We start from the raw sequence: 24,644 nt of genomic DNA, 5'->3' as shown, positions 1-24,644 counted from the left end.
TATGTGTTGACATTGGATTATTATTAGTCTAGATGACAATGTAGATGTTAAGTCCAAACATATTCAACAAATCTAATATTCCTGGCATTGAGACGCAGCCAATTGTGCATGGACCATTTGAAGCATTCGTAAAATCATTTATCATTTTGCACTCAAGAGCACCTCAGGTCATTGTTGTTTCTAAATACAGGTACTTGGATCCACCAAACCAAACCAAACACGGTGGCTCCCTCCCACTTCATGTAAATTCATGGCTACATCTTTTATCATTTTTAAATAAAATGTGCAACAAAATTAAAAGATTTTGTTAGCTTTAACATAAATTGATTTCCGTGGTGATTCTCATTAACCTGTATATCACTTTTAAAATGAGACAGCAAATGTTAATAAAGAGTTGTTTTTTCTGTTGATAAAAGTGTGAATTACAAACAGATTTAATACTGGAAAGTGAGTGTGTGAGTTGGGTTTAACGTGGCTTTGAACAGTATTTGGCATCAAACCCGACTCACTCACAAACTCGTTTCCAGTACTGATTGTGTTCGTAAATCACATTTATATTTACAGACTGGAAAACCCAATAGGGAAGTAGCCATTTGACTTTTCATCTAAAAGGATGATTTTCTCTCATTTCATTCTTTTCATCATGAAAACATGCTTTTAATGACGTCACTTTACTAAAACTTGAGCATTTGACAAAAAGAAATACAAAATAAATATCATAATACATATTCCTTTAAAAACAGTCACTTTACAAATCTTGTACATATTTCTTCATAACATTTCACCAAACTGGTATCCCAAAACCGGTATACTTTCAAACTATTTGTCTGTGACTTCACAGGCCGGTATGCATGGGTTGCTGAAGACCTATATACCCAGACAAGCATGGGTTGCTGAAGACCTATTCTACCCCAGATCTTCACAGGCCCGGCAAGCATGGGTTACTGAAGACCTATTCTACTTTTTTCTGCTGCAGCAACACCTCAAACCATCAGCATGATCAGTCTGGTTTCCGTGAAAAACACAAAATCATTTATTTATTTAAAATCCCTGATATGTTCTTTGAAGAAATACTTTTTGAGTTTTGCTCAGGAAATGACTTTTACATTTTACAGACTGATAAACTGATGAGCTGGTCTATAGGTACTAGGACTAGGCTGAACATCTTGTACCGATGTGGGGAATCAAACCTGGACCTATGGCCAGCAAATGTTTTAACCCCTGGGCTACTCTGCAGCCCAAGTTACTGATGGACAGGTGAACTTGCTACCACAATAAACATTCTCATTTTGCAAAGAACCACATGAAGCAAGAAACTGAATACTCTATTATTATTACTGCTAGTATTAGTAATACATCTACTATTACTATTACTATTATTAGTAATACACCTATTATTATTAGTAGTAGTAGTAATACACCTATTATTATTACTATTATTAGTAATACACCTATTATTATTACTATTATTAGTAATACATCTACTATTACTATTACTATTATTAGTAATACACCTATTATTATTACTATTATTAGTAATACACCTATTATTATTACTATTATTAGTAATACATCTACTATTACTATTACTATTATTAGTAATACACCTATTATTATTACTATTATTAGTAATACACCTATTAGTATTACTATTATTAGTAATACACCTATTAGTATTACTATTAGCAGTAATACACCTATTATTATTACTATTAGCAGTAATACACCTAATATTATTACTATTAGCAGTAATACACCTATTATTATTACTATTAGTAGTAATACACCTATTATTATTACTATTAGTAGTAATACACCTATTATTATTACTATTAGTAGTAATACACCTATTATTTTCATTATTACTTTATGGCTCCCAGCATCTTTAGTTTAAACCCACAAATGTCAAATCAAAATTAAATGAAAACATTATTGCAAAACATAATATAATCAGTGCTTCTTTACAAAATCAGGGCAGTTTGGTAGCCTAGTGGTTGAAACGTTACTTCAACAAGATAAGGGCCAAGGGTCAATTCGTAGGGTGGGTACACCACTGTGTCTAACCCATGTCTGGAGTGCCCTGTGTGAGATTACACTGGAATGTTGCCTTAAGGCATGAAAACATCCTCACTCATTCAGACTCCCCCCCCACACAAATATCTAGTTTGGAGGGTTTTATGGAACTGAAATGTGTTAAGGTCTGTTCTTAAAGGTTCATTTTAACATATAAATAAATAACAAGATTGACAACTTGCATCATAGGTATTCCATAAAGTATTTACAATTCATGAGTATTACATAATAAAATCCTCAGCTCCGAAATTGATTAAAATGTTACTTGCTAAGGAAACACATGACCACGAGTTGTGGATTCACCCAAATAAACATTAAAGTAAACAATTGCTGTGTTAACATTTGGAACAAATACTGGCACATACAGAAAATACACTCTATTCTGTATTAAATACAGGGGTGGGCTTCACAAAGGTCATGGGCTTCACAAAGGTGAAAGGTTATAAGGTTTGTGTCTAATTCTCACCTCTATCAAATTCAATGATAATGATGGAAAATAAACATGAAATCATTTTTGCCCTTCTAAAAAGGCCTTGTTTTATTACATGTTCTTGGTCTTCAAAAACGAAGAAGAAAGAAAAAAAGCACTTTCAAGTTTGTTTTGTCTTTGGTGTAAACACATGGTCGGGAGATATTAAAAAAATAAAATTATAATTCAATGTCATGGCCTAGATCCTGAACAATTATTTAAACATGCTGCCATGGTGAGCTTTAATGGCCTCTGTTGGGACATGCATGAAGACAATTTGTGATAAATTTTATTGCTAAATTGTGTTTTCAAACACAGCGGAAAAAAAACCCCTCTCAATTGAGAATTTCATTAAATTTCTACTCAGTGGATGGATCCTTAAACATATAAATAGTTTTTTAAAAAACCCTAAGGGAACAGTCACTCAATACACACATTGTTACGGGCTGGATTAAATAAAGTATTACCCAAACCATTATATTTTGGTCAACCCTTCCCAAATTCTTATCCATTTCATCCACTGTTTCACCAAAATAAGGACCATGCAATTTGTTCTAGGCACTCCCAAATTTTATCTTAATTGGTAATCAGGAGGTCCCAATTTTCCCCCTACCTTCTCTATAATAAACTAACATTATTATTTTCTTTTCAGAAACCCACAATTTTAACATCTACCTCAGCAGAAAGTTAGGAATCAGTGAAGACGGAGTTATTTCCCCTGACACCATCATGACCTTGTAAATTTTGTACAAAAGTAAAATAAAATAAAATAACTGTTTCTCAATCATAAAAACATATGTGACTTTACTGCTAAAGTAGAGCGCTAGAGGCAAGTGTGTTTCTATGATTATTCTTGGAGTACAATATATTAATATACATCTAGAGATATGTAATGGCAACAACAACAACAACAGGTTTTGACACTGTCAGACTGTCAACCCCCAAAACAAAAACAAACAACATAACACTAAACACACAATAACTTATTGCAACAAAGCATTAAACATTACTTCAAATTGTATTCCCTATTATTCTTGAAGATATGGTGCACCAAAATCAATTTCTTGTGAGTAAGGATAGAGTTAAGTCCCTTGAAATGATGATCAGGATTGAGACTCACTGCCAGACTACAGAGCAAGATCTCACAGATTTACTGCTGATTGGCAGCTGACTTGGACAGCGGAACAAGAAAGTTTTGACTGGATCAACGAGGAAATGAGCAAAGGCAGGTAACACCCCATCATCCCCAGTCTGCTCCACATCTTCAAAGTGGTCATAAATTTAATCAGCTCGTCATTGACCAAGCGTTAGTTGAGCCGCCATTTTGGAAGAGAGCACTTCGAACTGTTGCATACCCCGGGGTGAGCGATTAATTTGCTTTCTCTTACCGATTCATGGCTTGCAACACGCCCCAGTACTTTTTACACCTAAGACACTGCTTATTACTGTCTACCAACTGTAAAAGTTGGAAGAAAGATGTTGGATAATAAATAGAATCTCACCCTTGTGTCTTTTGATATCAAATATATCAACACTCGTTGATAACGGTTTAAAACTACACAGAATGGAAACAATATCATGAAATGTAGAAAATAATGAAAATCAATGGTTTCACCTCTACACTTCTTAACATTTTCAACCAGTATCATGTCAGCACTGTTTACAGGGAAACCTTGCTAATCCCGAGCTGCCAGTCCAAGAATAACCCATTTCCAGATGAACAAGCATTTGTACATATTGTCCTTTATTTAATTTATCCATAGACATTCCAAACCATAACAGTCCAGGAGGTTGGGTCTGGGCTAGCGAGGTTCTGCTGAAGTATGTCCTCAGGACTTATCTCCATCAGTATTTTGGAAGAATTCCTTGAAGAGGCCCCCTGACTCATACGGACCACCTGTAATAATTGTTTCTAAATCAATAGTGTTCAAGGGAATGTCCAACTGAATATCATTCTGTCCTGGATTTCCATTCTGTCCTTGAGCTTGTGAGGTTTCCACTGGATTCTGTCCTGACATCGGCATTTGGAAACCCGGATTTCCATTTGAGGTTGCCAGAGCATTCTGTCCTTGTGAGGTTTCCACTGGAGTCTGTCCTGACATCAGCATTTGGAAACCCGGATTTCCATTTGAAGTTGCCAGAGCATTATGTACTTGAGCTTGTATTTGGAAATCTGAAATTCCTTGTGAGGTTTCCACTGGAGTCTGTCCTGACATCTGTATTTGGAAACCCGGATTTTCATTTGAGGTTGCCAGAGCATTCTGTCCTAGACTTTGTATTTGGAAACCTGAAATCCCCTGTGAGAATTCCCCATCCTCCTGTCCTGGCAGTTGGAAGGCAGAATGTCCTGGAGAGGATCCCACATCATTCTGTCCTGGCAGTTGGAAGGCAGAATGTCCTGGAGAGGATCCTATATCATTCTGTCTGCGGGCATGCATTCCGGGTGAGGACTCCATTGGAATCGGTCCCGACATCTGCATTTGGAAACCTGGATTTCCACCTGTGGTTTCTCCTACTGGGTCAGAGTGCATATCCTCCGTGGTACCATTCTCCGGAAGTCCTGACTGATGATGCTCTTGATTCGTCATGTATTTCTTCATCATTGTCAGCTTATCATTTTGGTTGGAGTTTCTGGCCCGTTTCCTGCTCTGTAATCCTTCGTCTGGGATTTCCCATGCTTCAATCACTGATTGTGGCATATTATGATTCTCTGAGTCAGCCGAACTGACTGACGAGTTTTCATCGCGTATCAACACCATTTGTCTTAACCTTCCCTCACTTGTGTCTTTAGATAATGGAACACGCACACACTGTTCAACATCCGGTGCCCCACAGATGAGGTCTCTCTCCATCAGCTGAGTCATTTGGCATGGAAGGTGATATTCCACCGCCTCACCCTGGCTACCCGGTGCTTGCTGAAGCTCCATGGGGGACGATTGTGTCGTCGCTGGAGCGAGGGATGCACCAGCAGGGCAGGGAACCGGAGAGACACCACCTGGAGGATAATAATTGAAATGAGGCATCTTTTTCATAATAATCCTGAAAATGTGGCCATAAGTGACAGTCAGCTGCTGGTGCTGTTAAATTAAAGGTAAGTTTTTGAAAAGATGCTGTTGCATGTCAACTTTACCACTGTGGCCTGTGAATTACCAAGTCGGGTCCGGCAGATCAGAGGCTGATACCACCAGGAACAACTTATCGTTCAAATGATCAATGAAAAGAAGACGAAGAAATTTCTGGTAATCATTCAAGACCAATTACTGGCAGTTTCTTAACTGCATCGTCATACAGGCAAGTGCACGGCAAGGCATGGCACAATGTCAACACACGAGACAGAGCGTGGTTACACTAAAAAGTATAAATCGGGTGCTACGAATCAGGTGCATATAATTGTTGAACCAACAACGAAATGGCAGACAAATGAAATTACATCCCAGGACATGTACACAGCATAGGCAATAGGCGGATAGCCTTACTATTCTTATTATTATTAAGACAATCAAAGTGAAATTTCAACTTCTGTGAGCTAATTTTATCATCACTAGAATCTTCAAATTTTGGATTCTTACTGATACAACTTTCATAGACTTTGCTGATTCAGTAACAATGAACCCAGAGGATCAACAATGTCAGAACTGCCATCAAGTTAGCTCCAATAAACTAGTACAGTAGTTGTTGAAGCTTAACCAAAGACATGGGATCCAAGTGCGTTAAACATTTAGCATAACTATGGCTGTAGTGGAACAGTGATTCAGCTAGCAGTGGTCACATACCACACATGATCTTTTTGTATAGCTCTTTCTTGACACATCGCCCATCCGTTACCTTTTGTACTGAAACACACAGTAATATAGTAACAGTAACAGTAATGATCACACATGTAAATATCGTGCCACAGCACTGTAGCTCACCTGTGTTTGTAGTCAACACATGTAGATATAGTGCCACAGCACTGTAGCTCACCTGTGTTTGTAGTCAACACATGTAGATATAGTGCCACAGCACTGTAGCTTACCTGTGTTTGTAGTCAACACATGTAAATATCGTGCCACAGCACTGTATCTCACCTGTGTTTGTAGTCATGACATATAGATATAGTGCCACGGCACTGTAGCTTACCTGTGTTTGTAGTCAACACATGTAAATATAGTGCCACAGCACTGTATCTCACCTGTGTTTGTAGTCATGACATATAGATATAGTGCCACGGCACTGTAGCTCACCTGTGTTTGTAGTCAACACATGTAGATATAGTGCCACAGCACTGTAGCTCACCTGTGTTTGTAGTCATGACATGTAGATATAGTGCCACGGCACTGTAGCTCACCTGTGTTTGTAGTCATGACATATAGATATAGTGCCACGGCACTGTAGCTCACCTGTGTTTGTAGTCAACACATGTAGATATAGTGCCACAGCACTCTAGCTCACCTGTGTTTGTAGTCATGACATGTAGATATAGTGCCAAAGCACTGTAGCTCACCTGTGTTTTCAACGCATGTTGTTGGTTGGTTGGTTGGTTTGTTGTTGTTTAACGCCGCAGTCAGCAATATTCCAGCTATATGACAGCATATATCATGAGCATCCATCCACGCAATTGGAATCAATGACATCCATCAACCAAGTCAGCGAGCCTGACCACACGATCCCGTTAGTCGCCGTTTACAGCAAGCATAGGTGCTGAAGACCCCTTCTACCCCGGATCTTCACGGGTCCAACACATTTAAATACAGTGCCACTGCACTGTAGCTCACCTGTGTAGGTCGTCAACACATGTAAATACAGTGTATGAAGTCAACAGAGAAAGCCAAACAACATCTGCTGTCAGTACTGCTACTCAAAACATTTGGACAATGAGGGCAAACATATTAACAAATAGAAACAAATAATTATCCACAATGTTTCCATATCTGCAAGAATCAACTCTTGTTGAACATTGTTGCAATACAAAACACCAAAATTTACTTTACAAACATTTTCAACACTGAGCCTCTAGTGAGAATAATGACATAGAATGTTTTCAGTGAGTGAGTGAGTGAGTGAGTGAGTGAGTGAGTGAGCAAGCAATATTCCAGCAATATCACAGCGGGACACCAGAAATGGGCTTCACACATTGTACCCATGCTGGAATTCGAACGTGGGTCTTCAACGTGACGAGCATACGCTTTAACCACTGCGCTACCCATGATATTGCTAGAATATTGCTAAAAGTGGCATACTCACTTACTCCTCAGTCTAGCAATTTCAGAGAAGATGTTTACAGGGGGCAAAAACTGCATTTTAAGACAATTACAGTACATTTTGAGCAGCGAAATAACTGCTGTGGCAGACATATTGAAAATCAGATTTGAACCTCCCGACCGAATTTGGGGTGGGCATCAATATCTAGTGATTTCTGAGGAGGCGACATTTATGACAGACGATGCATGACAGATGCCAGTCAAACAGGCCAAAACAAGTTCACTTGACTTTCTGAGATGCAACCGTCACTCATTAGGGTGGTACAGTGGAAATCATATACATGATACATATATACCCAACGCACAAGGTTCTCAGGCCTTGATAATGGAGTGAGTGAGTGAGTATGGCTTACACCGCTTTTAGCAATATTCCAGCAATATCATGGCGGGGGACACCAGAAATGGGCTTCACACATTGTACCCATGTCGGGAATCAACCCCGGTCTTCGGCATGATGAGTGCATGCCTTAACCACTAGGCTAACCACAAATCAGTTCTTACCTTTTTCTCCATATTTCTCGAACACACTACGTTTCCTCTTTCCTCTGTTCAAGGCCACGATATCTGTTGAAAGGTACAGTAGTTTACAAAATTACTATCAGTGATAATAACCTGTCATAAATGTTGGATATATTGTTTCAAAAAACACATATTCCACTGCTGTAGATGGGATATCATATCTCTCCGTCTCAAAAACAGTGTTACTAAATTTGATGGCTATTTTTAGTTTCTTTGGAACCAGACACAATACGAAGCTACGGGGATGATCGCGTTGTTTCTACATTTGTTGTTTAACGCAACACTCAGCATTATTCCTGTTATATGACAGTGGCCTGTTCATAATTGACTCAATCCACTGACTGCTATCATGAACACTGAACTTAACCATCCATTCAATCTAGTCCTTCTTACGACCAGCATCGGTGGCAAGTGATTAGTTATAACCGGAATCCCCACATGGTATATATATATGTAAGAAATAAACGACCAGTGGGAGTTGTTTATCATACACTAAAACACTACAGGGAGAATAAACCATGATGGGCTAATTATCGTAAAATAAAACACTGTGCCCTCATGGTTTATTCTCCCTGCAGTGTTTTACTGTACAATAAACAACAACCATGAATCGTTTATTTCTTATATGACATGTCAACATTATGTACAGCCGATAATGATAAAACGTAAAAGCTTTAAAAAAATATACCTATATCTAAATAATGATGATTCCCTCAATAGAATCCATTTTATGCACAGGTAGGTTAATCCCTCATATTCTCACAATTTTCACGTTGATTACCTGTACCCAATACCAATTGTCATATCCCTCCCGCTTTTGGATGTGATCGTTCGGTCATCGCATTCATCTGCATTGGCCAACTACATTCAACAAGTAAGTAGACACTCCCCTCTCATAAATAACGTCGTCCAATATACAAATCATCAAGTTGCAAGCGAATGTTTGAATATCCAGAAATGACGGCATGATAGAATGTTTTATCGTGAAATAAACCACGCGATTTGTTGCATAGCTGGCTATCTTATACATATAGATACATAGCATGCTGGATCATCAGTGAGTAGGGTTTTATGCCGCTTTTAGCAATGTTCCAGCAATATCACGGTGGGGGACACCAGAAATGGGCTTCACACATTGTGCCCATGTCGGGAATCGAACCTGGGTCTTCGGCGTGACGAGAGAACGTTTTAACCACTAGGCTACCCGACCGCCCCTGCTGGATCATCAAGGATGCGCCCTACTGATGCAGGAGCGCCATGAAGCCACTCACCTGACAGAGGCTTGTACAGAATCGGCTTCCTGTCCTCCACGCCCGTCTGCTTACAGCAGATGACCACATTCACACAGACAGGCTCCAGTATCTGCCTGTCTTTGTACTTGGGTACTTGGTAGGTAATGACATGCTGAAAGGAAAGGAAGAAGTATGTAATTTTTTACTTTTTAAAACATTTTTTTATGTTTTTTGTTTAACGCCGCACTCAGCAATATTCCAGCAATATGACAGCGGTCTGTAAAATAATCGAGTCTGGACGAGACAATCCAGTGATTTACATCATGAGCATCGATCCACACAATTGGGATCTATGACATGCATCAACCAAGTCAGCGAGCCTGACCACCCGATCCCATTAGTCGCCTTTTACGACAAGCATAGTCGCAAGTACGGGTTGCTGAAGACCTATTCTACCCTGGATCTTCACGGGTCAAAACATTTTTTGAATGACCTTGTATTTTATTGAATGTGCCGACAAAGGATATTGACTACAAAGTTTTCTTCCATGGTCATTTTTCCCTGATGTCTGTGAATCCAGTCAAATTCACGCACACAACTACTGAGAATTATTTCTGTTCCTATTGGTAGATGCTAGATTGCTAATGGACACGAGACACACTGAGAACTTCAATGTTGAAAAAGTTTGCACCACACACCCACCGACTCACTCACTCACGAGCTCCAAACAGTGATAGGGGTTGAGAAAATGTACATGCCATATGCCATACAGCACTGACATTTTCCATATATGAGTTGTCTCCCCTTACAAGAAATCACAGACACCATCCAATTATAAAGCATGTTCAGCCGAGTTCAAAACTTGACTCCACCTTCAGGCTATATGAAGTCTATTTTACTATGCGCAATGCTAACTTATAAACCCCTACATGACTTTCGATCTCTGGCCCCAGGATATTCTGAAGTTGTCCCTCTGTCCCAGGGATATTTTATAGAATGTCCCTGGGTGGAGACATATTTAGTAGATAAACCGACTGTGTTTGAAAATGAGATTAATGTTAGGCCAAATTTATAATGTCTAAATTTCAATTAAAACCGACCGCCAGTCTAACATTAATCTTACTTTTCATGACCGATTTAAAATCAAACCCTTTCGTGTCATGTAAGACTATGTATAATCCCAGAAAGCATGAGAGGTGAACTGAACTTGTCAGTGAAAAGAATGCAAGGTTACCTGACCTACTTATTTTCTTGGACATAGTGGTTAACAGTTGATAAGCTGATCATCACTGAAGTCTGGAACATTTATATTGGAAAAAATTCTGTTGATATCAGCCATGATGGTGGTCAAACACAAGTAGTGCAACAGTTTGTATAAGTACCCAATGAAGAAGTCATAAAACTAGACGCATTTTCCATCCAAATTGATTATGTCTAACTTTATAGTGATTTTATTGATTGTCCAATCAAATCCAGTATTTCGCGAAGTGAAGCTGGAATTTGCATTTGAACACAATGTACAAAAGGAAATGTGCGGAGTGATGTAACATCAAACGACAAATGTCTTTATATTGCATTGAACTTGCCACCTTTACATTCATATGAGTGAATTACTAGGTGACAGAGATGTTGATAAACCACATTGCTTTTCAGAATCTGGTTTTCAAGCGAACGTATGCCTGCAAGACATATTTATTCCTATTTCCTAAGGTTCCTTTAAAATGTTTGAAACATGAAAGTGTTGATATAACACTTCCCCTTGGCTGTAATGAGATTTAAAACCCTCATTTGAGAGATATTACTGAGCGTTAAGGTTTCATAAGGTTCTCCTAAATATCCTCAGTCATGCTTCATCCTACATGAAAGGCACTGTCTGAAGTCAGCTTCTTCTCAGATGAGCCTTGTGTCTGATGTTCTTCCATCTTCCCGAGGCAAGAGAGTTAACTGACTATGAAAGTCCAGTTTCCACCCTTGTCGAACTAGGCTGGTATTATGGAGTTACATTTTGGCTGGACTAACGAGTCTATGCATAGTCCAATCAAAATCGCGCACCGAAATCGAAATCCGGTTTGTAGAGTGTCATGCAGATTTCGATCAACTGCAGGATTTGCAAAGCATGTGCACCGCTAACTCATTATCAACAGATGTTTTCTTAATCTTTTCATGTTTTTAATCAAGGTGCTCATGTGATTTAATGCACTTCGCGATGTAAAATTCAGATTGTCTTGACTGGGCGCCACCGTTTTGTTTGAAACAACTGCAAGTGATACGAGAGGTTACATCTGATTGGTCAATAGGAGAGGCTTAGAAGGGAAATAACTCGTAATAACCACTGGTGGCGCTATGATCGAGCCCAGGAATTCCAGCCTAGTTCGGCAAGGGTGGAAACTGGACTTTCAAAGTCAGTTAACTCTCTTGCTTCAGGAAGATGATGTTCTTCATGGGCCACAAACGTTTGTTGTGATGCTCCCATTCTTGTGAAATATGGATTTGGAGTTTGGTTACTTAATACATGTATACCCAACTTTAGGTTCTTTGTCATTGGATACCACATGTTCAGTGAAGAAAAGAAAAATGCTGTTCGGTATTTTTCAATATTCCAAATCATCAAAAGGCACCAAAAGTTCACCACTGAACTGATCTGTACAGCAAGTTTCATCAAGAAATATTCAACTAGTTGCTCAGAAAATACTACCTTATAACGGATGTCTTCCTTGACTGGCGTAAATATTTCTGATCTCCACGTGATGCTGTTGTCAGCAGCAACCTCCTCAATCTTCACCTGAAGCTTCTCTGAAACATTGATGGGTCAGAATTGAACACCCAGAAACACTACATCCCCCTGACACACAGCTTTCAACCACTATACACAGCCCACCACGCCCTACACACAACCCTCATCCCAACACACCCACCCCTACACAGAGCCTCCTCATCCCAACACATCCACCCCTACACAGAGCCCCCTCATCCCAACACACCCACCCCTACACAGAGCCTCCTCATCCCAACACACCCACCCCTACACAGAGCCCCCTCCTCCCAACACACCCACCCCTACACACAGCCCCCTCCTCCCAACACACCCACCCCTACACACAACCCCCTCCTCCCAACACACCCACCCCTACACACAACCCCCTCCTCCCAACACACCCACCCCCTCCTCCCAACAAACCCACCCTTACACACAACCCCCTCCTCCCAACACACCCACCCCTACAGCCAACCCCCTCCTCCCAACACACCCACCCCTACAGCCAACCCCCTCCTCCCAACACACCCACCTCCTCCCAACACACCCACCCCTACAGCCAACCCCCTCCTCCCAACACACCCACCCCTACAGCCAACCCCCTCCTCCCAACACACCCACTTCCTCCCAACACACCCACCCCTACAGCCAACCCCCTCCTCCCAACACACCCACCTCCTCCCAACACACCCACCCCTACAGCCAACCCCCTCCTCCCAACACATCCACCTCCTCCCAACACACCCACCCCTTCACACAACCCCCTCCTCCCAACACATCCACCTCCTCCCAACACACCCACCCCTACAGCCAACCCCCTCCTCCCAACACACCCACCCCTACAGCCAACCCCCTCCTCCCAACACACCCACCTCCTCCCAACACACCCACCCCTACAGCCAACCCCCTCCTCCCAACACACCCACCTCCTCCCAACACACCCACCCCTATACACAACCCCCTCCTCCCAACACATCCACCTCCTCCCAACACACCCACCCCTACAGCCAACCTCCTCATCCCAACACACCCATCCCTACAGCCAACCCCCTCCTCCCAACACACCCACCTGGCTCAATGCCTGGACTGTCCTCTGTCAGCAGGATGAGAACTCGTTCTCCGTCCACTGTCACAGAAGGGGGAGAGAGTTCCTCAATCCTCAAGCTGCTACACTTATCTGTGGGAAGAAATTAAATTCATTCCAAGACTCCTTTCAAACAGCGGCAGACATGACTACCAGATTGGGCCTGGATTATTGTACTTTTTTATAAACTGGATATATCATGATATATTGAAGAAAAATAGAACTGATTTGTCAGCAAAAACCAACGCATCTCAAAGCTGCACTAAACCCAACTCACTCACTCACTCACAACACCAAAATATCAGCAAAAACATCTTCAATGAAACCTTCTGTGTTAGCGTTTAGATAAAAAATGAAAAACATCTTGAACTAAAAGAATGCTATCATCCTTCAGTGATAAATTTACCTGTTCACTGTACTGACATCACTTAAAAATACCGGTACGTTCAATATTTTAGATTGATTGGGTTGAATTTTTATTTTTATTTAAATGGAAATATGTTGGTAATAAGTGGCAGGTGAGATGCAATGATGCATAGACTCATCACACACTGTGCCCCAAATTGTGCCCCCAATTGTGCCCTGAGGCAAGAGCGCCCACTAGCCTTTTCATCAAAGTCTTGTTTCCACCCTTTCCTGTGCTAAATATGATTGGACTATATCGCACATGTTGAAAAGCCAATCAGAGAACCAGTCAACATCCAAGACTGGTACATATTTGCATGAAAGTGATTTACTACTTTGTTGACATGAATATTTCTTTCATCTGTCTGGGATGAAATCGCGAATGTTTCCGTTATCTGACTGACTAGTTCGTTGTAGACACCATCGATGTGAAGCCATACACGACAAGAACAGCGAATCTGATTGGCTATCACATTTTCAGTACAAGGGACACAACTCATGATCGACAAGACTAGTGGTAGAGTGACGGTCTAGGCAAGAAAAGTGGCCTTGATGTTGCAAGGGTAGAAACTAGGCATTGATATAGAATTGTGGTCACGCTTGCCCTGGGAAGACGTCTGATCAGAAGCACGGGGTATTTGGGACCTCTTCTGCCCCACAGCTGACAAATCACATTTACTATTAGAAAATTACCTTCATTCTTTATAAGCTTGGAGACATCCCAGATACCTTGGTGGTTGTTCCATGACACATGAACACACAGGTAGACCTGGTTGGTTTCCACCTTGGCACCTTGCCTCAGAGACTCCATCAACGCCTGGCAACCACCTGACACAGACAAACAGACAATTTCAGAGACTCCATCAACACCTGGCATCCACCTGACACAGACACACAGACAGACAAACTCAGAGACTCCATTAATATCTGGCAACCACCTGACACAGACACACAGACAGACAAACTCAGAGACTCCATTAATATCTGGCAACCACCTGACACAGACACACAGACAAACTCAGTAATACCTGGCAACCACCTGACACAGACAGACAGACAAACTCAGAGACTCCATCAACACCTGGCAACCACCTGACACAGACAGACAGACAAACTCAGAGACTCCATCAACACCTGGCAACCACCTGACACAGACAGACAGACAAACTCGGAGACTCCATCAACACCTGGCAACCACCTGACACAGACAGACAGACAAACTCGGAGACTCCATCAACACCTGGCAACCACCTGACACAGACAGACAGACAGACAAACTCGGAGACTCCATTTATGCCTGGCAACCACCACCTGACACAGACAGACAGACAGACAAACTCAGAGACTCCATTGATGCCTGGCAACCACCTGACACAGACAGACAGACAAACTCAGAGACTCCATTAATACCTGCCAACCACCTGACACAGACAGACAGACAAACTCAGAGACTCCATCAACACCTGGCAACCACCTGACACAGACAGACAGACAAACTCAGAGACTCCATCAACACCTGGCAACCACCTGACACAGACAGACAGACAAACTCAGAGACTCCATTAATACCTGGCAACCACCTGACACAGACAGACAGACTCAGAGACTCCATCAATGCCTGGCAACCACCTGACACAGACAGACTGACTCAGAGACTCCATCAATGCCTGGCAACCACCTGACACAGACAGACAGACAAACTCAGAGACTCCATTAATACCTGGCAACCACCTGACACAGACAGACAGACAGACAGACAGACAAACTCAGCAACTCCATCAATGCCTGGCAACCACCTGACACAGACAGAGAAACTCGGAGACTCCATCAATGCCTGGCAACCAGTGGCTCCATTTATGAGAAGGGAATAGTTTAGAAACACCTTTATATACTTGTGGAAGCTCAGTTTGGCGGTTCTCAAGAGCAGTCACCATGTTTCCTTTCTTAGTTCTGTTGATCTGCAGCCAGGGAATCCTGGGAAAAAAAGAGTGAGTGAGTGAGTGAGTGAGTGAGTGAGTGAGTGAGTGAGTGAGTGAGTGAGTGAGACCTGCTTCAGTACTTCAGTCATATCTGGGTGTGTCATGTGGGAAGCCCAAACTAGTACGAATTCAATACACACAATTAGCAGGGGAGTGAGAAAGTGAGTGAGTGAGTGAGTGAGTGATTGCTAGAGTGAGCAGTATTCCAGCTGTACCCTGACCACCCCATGCAGTTGTGTACAACAAGCATGAGAGTGCAAGAGGCCTATCCTCAAGTCCACTCAGGGCACATCTGCAGTGTCCAAAAGGTTGCGGCAACAGTGAGTGAGTGAGTGAGTCACTAGTGAGTAAGTGAGTGAGTGAGTGAGTGAGAGTATGGTTTTACGCTACTTTTAGCAATATTCCAACATTATCACGGGGAGGAAACCAGAAATGGGCTTCACACATTGTACCCTTGTTGGGAATCAAACTTGGGTCTTCGGCATGACGAGCGAACACTTTAACCACTAGGCCACCCGAGCGGCCATTATGCAAAATAGGGGCAGATAGCTGCTGTGCTGTGGGCCATAGACATTATTGTTGTGAACACAGGAGCAGCAAATGTTAACAGCTCGGTGCGTTTGTTGTTTGTTGTTTGTACAGCAGCCAGTAAATAACCAATCCAGTGATTGATATCATGAGCAAAGATCCATGCTATCAAACAAGTGTTGAGCATGATCCCCCAATCCGTCATGCACCTCTGATGACCAGCATAGGTAGGTGGAGAGGCCAAATCTAACCCAGATTCCCCACCGGGGCTTGACTGCCAAGGGACACAACCGTGATACTTTGACACTAAAGATAGTCTTTGGCCCATGTTCAGTGAAGATTTCTCAAGGAGTGTGAGTGAGTGAGTGAGTTTGGTTTTACACCGCTTTTAGCAATATTCCAGCAATATCACGGCGGGGGACACCAGAAATGGGCTTCACACATTGTACCCATGACAGGAATCAAACCCAGGTCTTCGGCGAGACGAGCAAACGCTTTAACCACTAGGCTACCCGACCGCCCCCATTTCTCAAGGACCATGAAACAGAGACCACATACTGAGGGACAGGCCTCAGCAGTAGATTATCATTAACAATCACTGCTGCATCCATGAGTGTAATAGGTACATTGGGACAGACTGATGCTTTTCTCCCGTCAGCAGTCAAGATGCACGACACATGCACAGATGCTCTTATCTAAGGACTTCCGCAGTCCGGTAAACAATCTTACACAATGCTTGAATGCTGAGAGTTAATTCCCTTCGCTTCAACGCAAGCGCACATGTTGACATTACACTGATATTTCGAATACTAGGCTAAGTGCACTCAAAACTACATCGTATCGTACCGAAGGATACAGCGTAATGAGCAAAAACTAGCGATGTAATAATTTTAGTGATACTTTCTGACGAATGTCCTTTACAAAACACCCAAATAAATGATGATAACAATTATGCCACTACAAAAAAATAGAATAAATATTCCAATTGATTCCAGTAACTAAGGACATTGTTTCATATTTAATGGAGTAATTTGTACTGGAAAATGGACAAATTGTCAATTATATTTTGTATGATAGAACAATAGGATGTGGTTCGATGCTTCTGCTCGTTAATTCTCATGAATGTCAACACATACATATAGTCACTTATATGTCATAAATGTCCTTTAACAAATCAGGAAAACTGACATTACTCAACACATAGAAATATGTAAAGGGTTGGACAACTGAATAGTCAATTCGCAAAAACCTCGCATGTTAATCTTCGAATCTCGCACAGTCTTGCGTGAAAGTGCTGCTTAGTCCCGTGCGACAGAGATCAGTCTCCAACTAGCCCCAGGGCCTGTCCCTCAGTATATAGTCTCTGAGTGAAATCAATGAAATCGTGGTCTGGTGACTTAGTGTTATTTTGGGGGCACTTTTGCTTATTTTTGCCAACTGGAAATGGAAGCTCTAAACACAATCAGGAAACTACAATCCTGGAATATTGTTTTCTTTTTTGTCCAGAAAGAAGGCAGCCAGTATTTTTTTCTATCTACTGATCCTTCAAACAACTGAAAAATTGTGTTCAGTGTCAAAGCTGCACTGGTCAGTGGAGGTAGTGTGGGTGACATCGTAATGACAACCAATTGAACCTTACTTGATCGTTTCTTCTCCATAATGTCTTCTGAAGGCTGGAGGGCTGTAGACCCCTTGTGTGCAGTTCTGTCCGTCCACAGAGTTAGGGTGGGGATACAGCTCGTCAGCCACCTTGATGCAGAACACCTTCATCACGGCCCCCCGAGGTATGTTCCGTACCTTAAATCATGGCAACGACAGCCCAGTCATGTACTGGCTTCACAACCAAACTCCAGTCACCAGAGTAAGACCCAGACATCTTCCCGAGGCAAGAGAGTTAACTGACTATAAAAGTCCAGTTTGCTCCCTTGCTGAACTAGGCTGGTATTATGGAGTTACATTTTGCCTGGACTAACGAGTCTATGCATAGTCCAATCAAAATCGCGCACCGAAATCGAAATCCGGTTGGTTAACTGTCATTCAGATTTCGGTCGATTGCAGGATTTGCAAAGCATGTGCACCACCAACTCGTTGTCAGCAAATATTTTCCAAATATTTTCATGTTTTTAATCAAAGTGCTCACATGATTTGATGCATTTTGCGATGTAAGACACGTTTTATCACAATATAGATCTTGATTATCGATCAGATCGTCCTGACCGGGCGCCACCATTTTGTGTGAAGCAAACGCAAGTGATACGAGAGGTGGAATCTGATTGGTCCATAGGAGAGGCTTAGAAGGGACATAGCTAGTAACAGCCATTGGTGGCGCTACCAACCAGCCCAGTAATTCCAGCCTAGTTAGGCAAGGGTGGAAACTGGACTTTTAAAGTCAGTTAACTCTCTTGCCTCCGGAAGGTGGACCCTGAAAGCACAGATGGATAAAATTGAGGTGATTTCAGTTTGTTTGTTGTTTATCACTGCACTCAGATAAATCTCAGCTACATGAAGGGCAGTATGTAAGCAAATCTGGACCAGACAATCCTGTGATAGATATGAGCTGTCGGGGTACATTCCTTTATCCAAGTCAGCAAGTCTGGCTACCGAATCCATGAAGCAAATCACCACAAAGAAAACACAATTATCATGAGAACAGAGTAATGTTCCTCATTATATATATGCCTCAAAGCTCATAACAGCAATAGCCAACCCTAAGAACTGTCTATGCTATCACTGCCACCAGTCGAAGCTCCCCAACATGCAAGGCAGTCTACCAACATGTAATTAGTACAATGAGAACATAAGTGGGTGCTTTCTGTTAGTCTGCAATCTCAAACCAATTGAACTGGACAAATAAACATAAATTAATTTGGGAAAGTCCTATCACCCCACCCACCATGACCTCAATGAAGTCCTATCCTCCCACCCACCATGACCCCCAAGACGTCCTATCCTTCCTCCCACCATGACCTCTAAGAAGTCCTACCCTTCAATCCACCATGACCTCCATGTTGTCCTCTCCTCCCACCCACCATGACCTCCATGAAGCCCTATCCTCCCACCATGACCTCCATGAAGCCCTATCCTTCCACCATGACCTCCATGAAGCCCTATCCTCCCACCATGACCTCCATGAAGCCCTTTCCTCCCACCATGACCTCCATGAAGCCCTATCCTTCCACCATGACCTCCATGAAGCCCTATCCTCCCACCATGACCTCCATGAAGCCCTATCCTCCCACCATGACCTCCATGAAGCCCTATCCTTCCACCATGACCTCCATGAAGCCATATCCTCCCATCCACCAAAACCTCCATGAAGCCCTATCCTCCCACCATGACCTCAATGAAGCCCTTTCTTCCCATCCACCATGACCTCCATAAAGCCCTATCCTCCCACCATGACCTCCATGAAGCCCTTTCCTCCCACCATGACCTCCATGAAGCCATATCCTCCCATCCACCATGACCTCCATAAAGCCCTATCCTCCCACCATGACCTCCATGAAGCCCTTTCCTCCCACCATGACCTCCATGAAGCCATATCCTCCCATCCACCATGACCTCCATAAAGCCCTATCCTCCCACCATGACCTCCATGAAGCCATATCCTCCCATCCACCATGACCTCCATGAAGCCCTATCCTCCCATCCACCATGACCTCCATGAAGCCCTATCCTCCTACCATGACCTCCATGAAGCCATATCCTCCCATCCACCATGACCTCCATGAAGCCCTATCCTCCCACCATGACCTCCATGAAGCCCCATCCTTCCACCATGACCTCCATGAAGCCCTATCCTCCCACCATGACCTCCATGAAGCCCTATCCTCCCACCTACCATGACCTCCATGAAGTCCTCATCGCGGGTCTTCCTGCCTCCCCGGTTCTCTGTCCCATACCGGAACCTCTGGAAGTAGATCTGACTTGTTATCTTCACCAGTGGAGCCTGCTCCATCACGTTCGTGTGTCGCAGTGGGATGTAGTAGCTGGAAACACAGCGTAATGTTGGTAGATTTATAGTCTAGTTTTACGATATTACAATGTGTATGTTATTATAAGCGTTATGCGAGGAAGTTCTGTCCCTTTTTAACGGAAGTAAACAGGAGAGCACATTACAAGATGAAGAATGGGAGGCGGTGACACGTGGGCTTTGCGATATAGATTACGTTACACATTGAACTTGTCAAGTGAAAGTGTATGTTTGCGACGATGTGTGATGTACTCCTAAATCCTAACAATGTTTTCTTATGGGGCCAACGATGACGGGTCTCAGTAATAAATCCATCAAAATCCATGAAGTGTTGCGTCTCATGGTTACATCAGGAAGAGCATGGAACATCATGCAGATGCGTGAAATGGGCTAGAACCATCAAATCAAGAACCATAACACAGAGACATCTGAAACGCAGCAGGGGTTCTTATCTGAGATCTGCTCAGCATCAGCCAATCTTATGTCTGAACACTGACTACCAGGATGAGCTTATGGGAGCTGTTTCTAAATACCTTGGAATTCAAAATAATACTTCAAAATAATTCCTTATCTTGGACAAAAGTCATATCTTTTTTCTAATATGATTATCACAGGAAATTGTTTTTAAAAGCCAGCAAAATCTTTGATGCTGAAATGAAGATGATGTTTTTCTCCCTGTAGAAGGTGTGTTTATGCCGGGAATACAGCAAGACATGCTGGTCGTAACGGTGTCATTAATGTATACAGCACCCTGTCAGGCACTTCTCCAGGTCACAATACAAAGCTAGTACTTACTAGAAATTACCAGTTCTTGAGTAACTATTGTTGTTTGCAATTGTCTGTTGTTTAACGCCGTACTCAGCAATATTCCAGCTATATGACGTCGGTCTGTAAAATAATTGAGTCTGGACCAGACAATCCAGTGATTTACATCATGAACATCAATCTACGCAATTGGGATCGATGACATGCATCAACCAAGTCAGCTTGCTGACCACCCAATCCCGTTAGTCGCCTTTTACGACAAGAATAGTCGCCTTTTACAGCAAACATGGGTTGCTGAAGACCTATATTCTACCCCGAAATCTTCGCGGATCTCTTGAGTAACAGTAACACAAATATGAATGATATGTTTGCTAATGACATGGGAGGGCATATGTGAGTTGGTTTAGCGTGGCTTTTAAATTTCTTCAATTAGGGCAAAACAAAAACATGTGTCTGGTTTCAAAACTTTTTCTTGTTTTTCTCGAGTTGAACCATAGCTTTCATCACCATGATGGTATTGTCCTTATGTTATGCCATAAGTGTATATGTCTTGTGCTTCCAGCCATTTAATGTGTCTTATAAAAAGGTGAGAAAATCCCTCAACATCTCCCTTCCATACTGTTGATGGGGATGAAATAGGAATATGTATATTTTGTTTAATGGCCATATACAACCGCAATCAGCGTTTTGTGGGAGGAAAGTTCAAAGATACAGATCCTGTTTGTCTAAGAGCTGGAATATTGATGAGTGCATAGATATTACAACAACAAAAACAAGCAAAAAAGCAAACAAAATCATAGACTTTTACTACTATTGTGAGCCCAGACGTATCATGAGCATGGTGACAAACCAAGCATAAAAATCTAGGCTAGTCTGGGATTTGAACTAAGTGATGCAACTCTGCACAGAGGAAATATGGGAGTAATTTTAAGTGACCAAATGTTAGTTAATTTCTGTGTTAAAATAAAAGTTAAAATACTTGAAAAGAAAAAGAAATGTTTTAAAAAAAATTCAGAATACTACAATGGCCAAGTTAATTTGATTTGATTGTGTATATAGAATGTGACTGAATCTTACCAAGACGTTAGAATGAGTATTGCAAGCAGGGCTGTCAGTACTTCTATTAGAGCCTGCTAACATTGTACTAGTCATATATCAGTCTCATTATACATCACCTAGTTTAATAACAAGAAGTTTCGTCATATCATTCTTCAAAGAACCACCCACGCAGCCACACGCACGAGCGTGCGTCACCCTTCCGTGAACTGTCAAGATGCTTCCTGAGAATCCTACTTTCGCTTTCAATACCGGCATTGTATTGTGTCTCGCGGTGCCATTTTTGCCCAAGGATTGCCTGATACCTCGACATACAAGTACCTTTTACACCTAACACGACAACCACGACAACACTCCATCTTCAAACATAAATGGTTTGTTTACGCAATCAGTATCGCCTTAGGAAACGGGTTTTTCCCAAAGGTGATTTCCCTGTGATGTGGCATTTGACTTCCTGACTGAAAATAGAACGATACCAACACACAACACGCGGTGGTATTTCAAACTAAACAATTTTTGTTTTTGTGAGAGAAATAAATGCACGTGTGTTCTTAAACATTGTCGATCGTCCCCGGGCTATCTGAAGATAAACATGTTAAACACAACCCCACCAGAGAGCCGGTACAAGTTGAAACACAGTTCAACAAATACATCACCTGACTACACAATGTATGATTGTCATATTGCTACCTTGATATCATGAAGTGTTGAAAATATCCGGTTTGCTGACGTGACAGTGAAGACTGTGGCGTGTTACGTAATGATGATGGCTGCCATCTCAGTCCACTGCTGTCAAAAGACTTGCTAATTCACTGACCTCCCGATGTCGCGCACATCCACTTCCACTCAGTGTGGATAAATGGGAGACAACTCTTGTCTGACACAATGACGCGAGGCGTGATCTACTCAGGTTCCGCCTTGCATTTAAATACCGTATTTAACTTTCAACATCTTCACTTGGGTGTTTTTTTCGAGACCAGCGCTTATTATGTTTTTAGAGAGGCTTTTGCATATAATTTTTGTCATTTTTCTCTCTCTTAATGTTGATGTTTAACAAGTTTTTTAGGGAATATTCCAAAGTTAGACTTTCCAGTTTCACAAAGCGACCATAGCCACGGCTAACGTAACTCTATTTTTCACTATTTTTGAACATAGACTTACGTCATTCGTAGTGCTACGATCGCTTTGTTAAATATGTTACAGACGTTTACAAAACTTAAACGACAGATGCTAATTCAAGGCAGGCGTTTATTGATGGACGTTTACGACAATAAGAAACTTTGCTGTCTATGCAATAACAAGGAGCTGACAAGAAGACGCTTTGTGTGTCTATTCAATAAAAGAAGTTAACATCCATAAACCTAGGTCCTTATGAATTATAGAAAGAAAGAAAAAATTAAAGGCTTTTTCAATTTCACCGGTACTAGTAACTGGTACTACTCACGTTAGTCGTTGTTCCAGACCAGTGGAAGGGTTTATTGCACGTCTCGGTATCATGGCCTTCTATAAGTATATGTTCAACACAACTCTACAGTAAAACGTATATTTCCAGGATGTTTATATTTCTTCCCTGTAGATCAAAACGATAGAAGTATATTAAGAAAACTAGAAAACGTCCGTAAATGGAATGGTGACGTAATATATTGACAGAGAATACATGCAGGAACAATATTGTTTGTGTAAGGCGGGCACAGGATTATAAAAAAAGGTGTGGGTGTGGGAGTGGGGAGAGGGGGGGGGGGGGGGGGGGGAGGGGGGAGTTGGAGTCCATCCATGAGCGTATTCGAACCATCACAAACGTTTTTAAACCCTTATTATTTTTACTTTAAAAATAAACACGTTATCACGGAAGGCAGTGCGCAAACAAAACGTCACTACGGTTTATGGAAACACCCTCTCGATCCGCCACTATATTGTATGCTTGAGAATGTATACTTATTCATATATTCCAGGAGACCCTTAAAGATCCGAGGTAAAATAGGTCTACAGCAACCCATGCTTGCCGTAAAAGGCGACGATGCTTGTCGTAAGAGGCGACTAACTTGGTTGATGCATGTCATCGTATCCCAACTGCATGGATCGATACTCGATATGATGTCAGTCACTGGATTGTCTGGCCCAGACTCGATTATTTACAGACCGCCGTCATATAGCTGGAGTAGTGCGGCGTTGAAGTGCTCTACGCTTGCAAGAGGGGGACGGGGAGGGAATGAGTATCTAGTCACACATGTACACTGGTGATGCTTTTAGAGATGTGTATGAACGATAATATTACTTGTGATATATCGCGCAGAACCACTTTTATAGGTCGCTTCGAGATCAGAAATTCTTATATCAGGCCCGCGCAAGCACGCATGCACCACCGTATTAAAAAAATCCTCAATCCCACCTCTGAAATTTATTAACACAATCTGCACTGTCAGCATTTTCATGGGTAAACGGGTTCCCTGGCGGGTAATATACAGTAGTGTCTTTGCCATAGTCATTGTCATTATTACGACACGTTTCATCATGATCTTAAGCATCTGTTCGAAGTTTACGGACCAGAGAGAGCTACCAAGCCGGT

General features: G+C 42.0%; 1 protein-coding gene across 4 annotated transcripts; it reads right to left on the bottom strand.

Annotated features, from left to right (window-relative positions):
* Positions 1–1,955: 1,955 nt before the first annotated feature.
* On the bottom strand, positions 1,956–22,918 carry LOC139443285 (uncharacterized). Of its 4 annotated transcripts, none has more exons than XM_071224257.1 (11): positions 22,769–22,918; positions 20,126–20,273; positions 17,924–18,081; positions 15,660–15,751; positions 14,471–14,605; positions 13,358–13,465; positions 12,229–12,326; positions 9,573–9,705; positions 8,284–8,346; positions 6,316–6,375; positions 1,956–5,537 (listed from the first exon to the last, which is right to left on the bottom strand). In XM_071224257.1, the coding sequence occupies exons 1-11, from the start codon at positions 22,777–22,779 to the stop codon at positions 4,372–4,374; spliced, it is 2,172 nt and encodes a 723-aa protein (XP_071080358.1). In that variant the 5' UTR covers positions 22,780–22,918; the 3' UTR covers positions 1,956–4,371. The 4 variants fall into 4 exon arrangements, with proteins under 4 accessions (XP_071080358.1, XP_071080359.1, XP_071080360.1 ...); XM_071224258.1 differs by lacking the exon at positions 22,769–22,918 and adding an exon at positions 22,100–22,179; XM_071224259.1 differs by lacking the exons at positions 20,126–20,273; positions 22,769–22,918 and adding an exon at positions 19,280–19,286.
* Positions 22,919–24,644: the final 1,726 nt, after the last annotated feature.

This window comes from Haliotis cracherodii, unplaced genomic scaffold, assembly GCF_022045235.1.
Source record: "Haliotis cracherodii isolate W230 unplaced genomic scaffold, xgHalCrac1.p SCAF_5, whole genome shotgun sequence".
In the NCBI taxonomy this organism is placed as follows: domain Eukaryota; kingdom Metazoa; phylum Mollusca; class Gastropoda; order Lepetellida; family Haliotidae; genus Haliotis; species Haliotis cracherodii.
This window is presented reverse-complemented; position numbering and strand designations above follow the sequence as displayed.

Excerpts from the sequence above, each read along its gene's own strand:
- LOC139443285 (XM_071224257.1), bottom strand. Across the intron at positions 8,347-9,572 it reads TCTGTACAAGCCTCTGTCAG|ATATCGTGGCCTTGAACAGA; the intron begins GTGAGTGGCTTC and ends ACCTTTCAACAG. Across the intron at positions 6,376-8,283 it reads CGAGAAATATGGAGAAAAAG|TACAAAAGGTAACGGATGGG; the intron begins GTAAGAACTGAT and ends TGTGTGTTTCAG.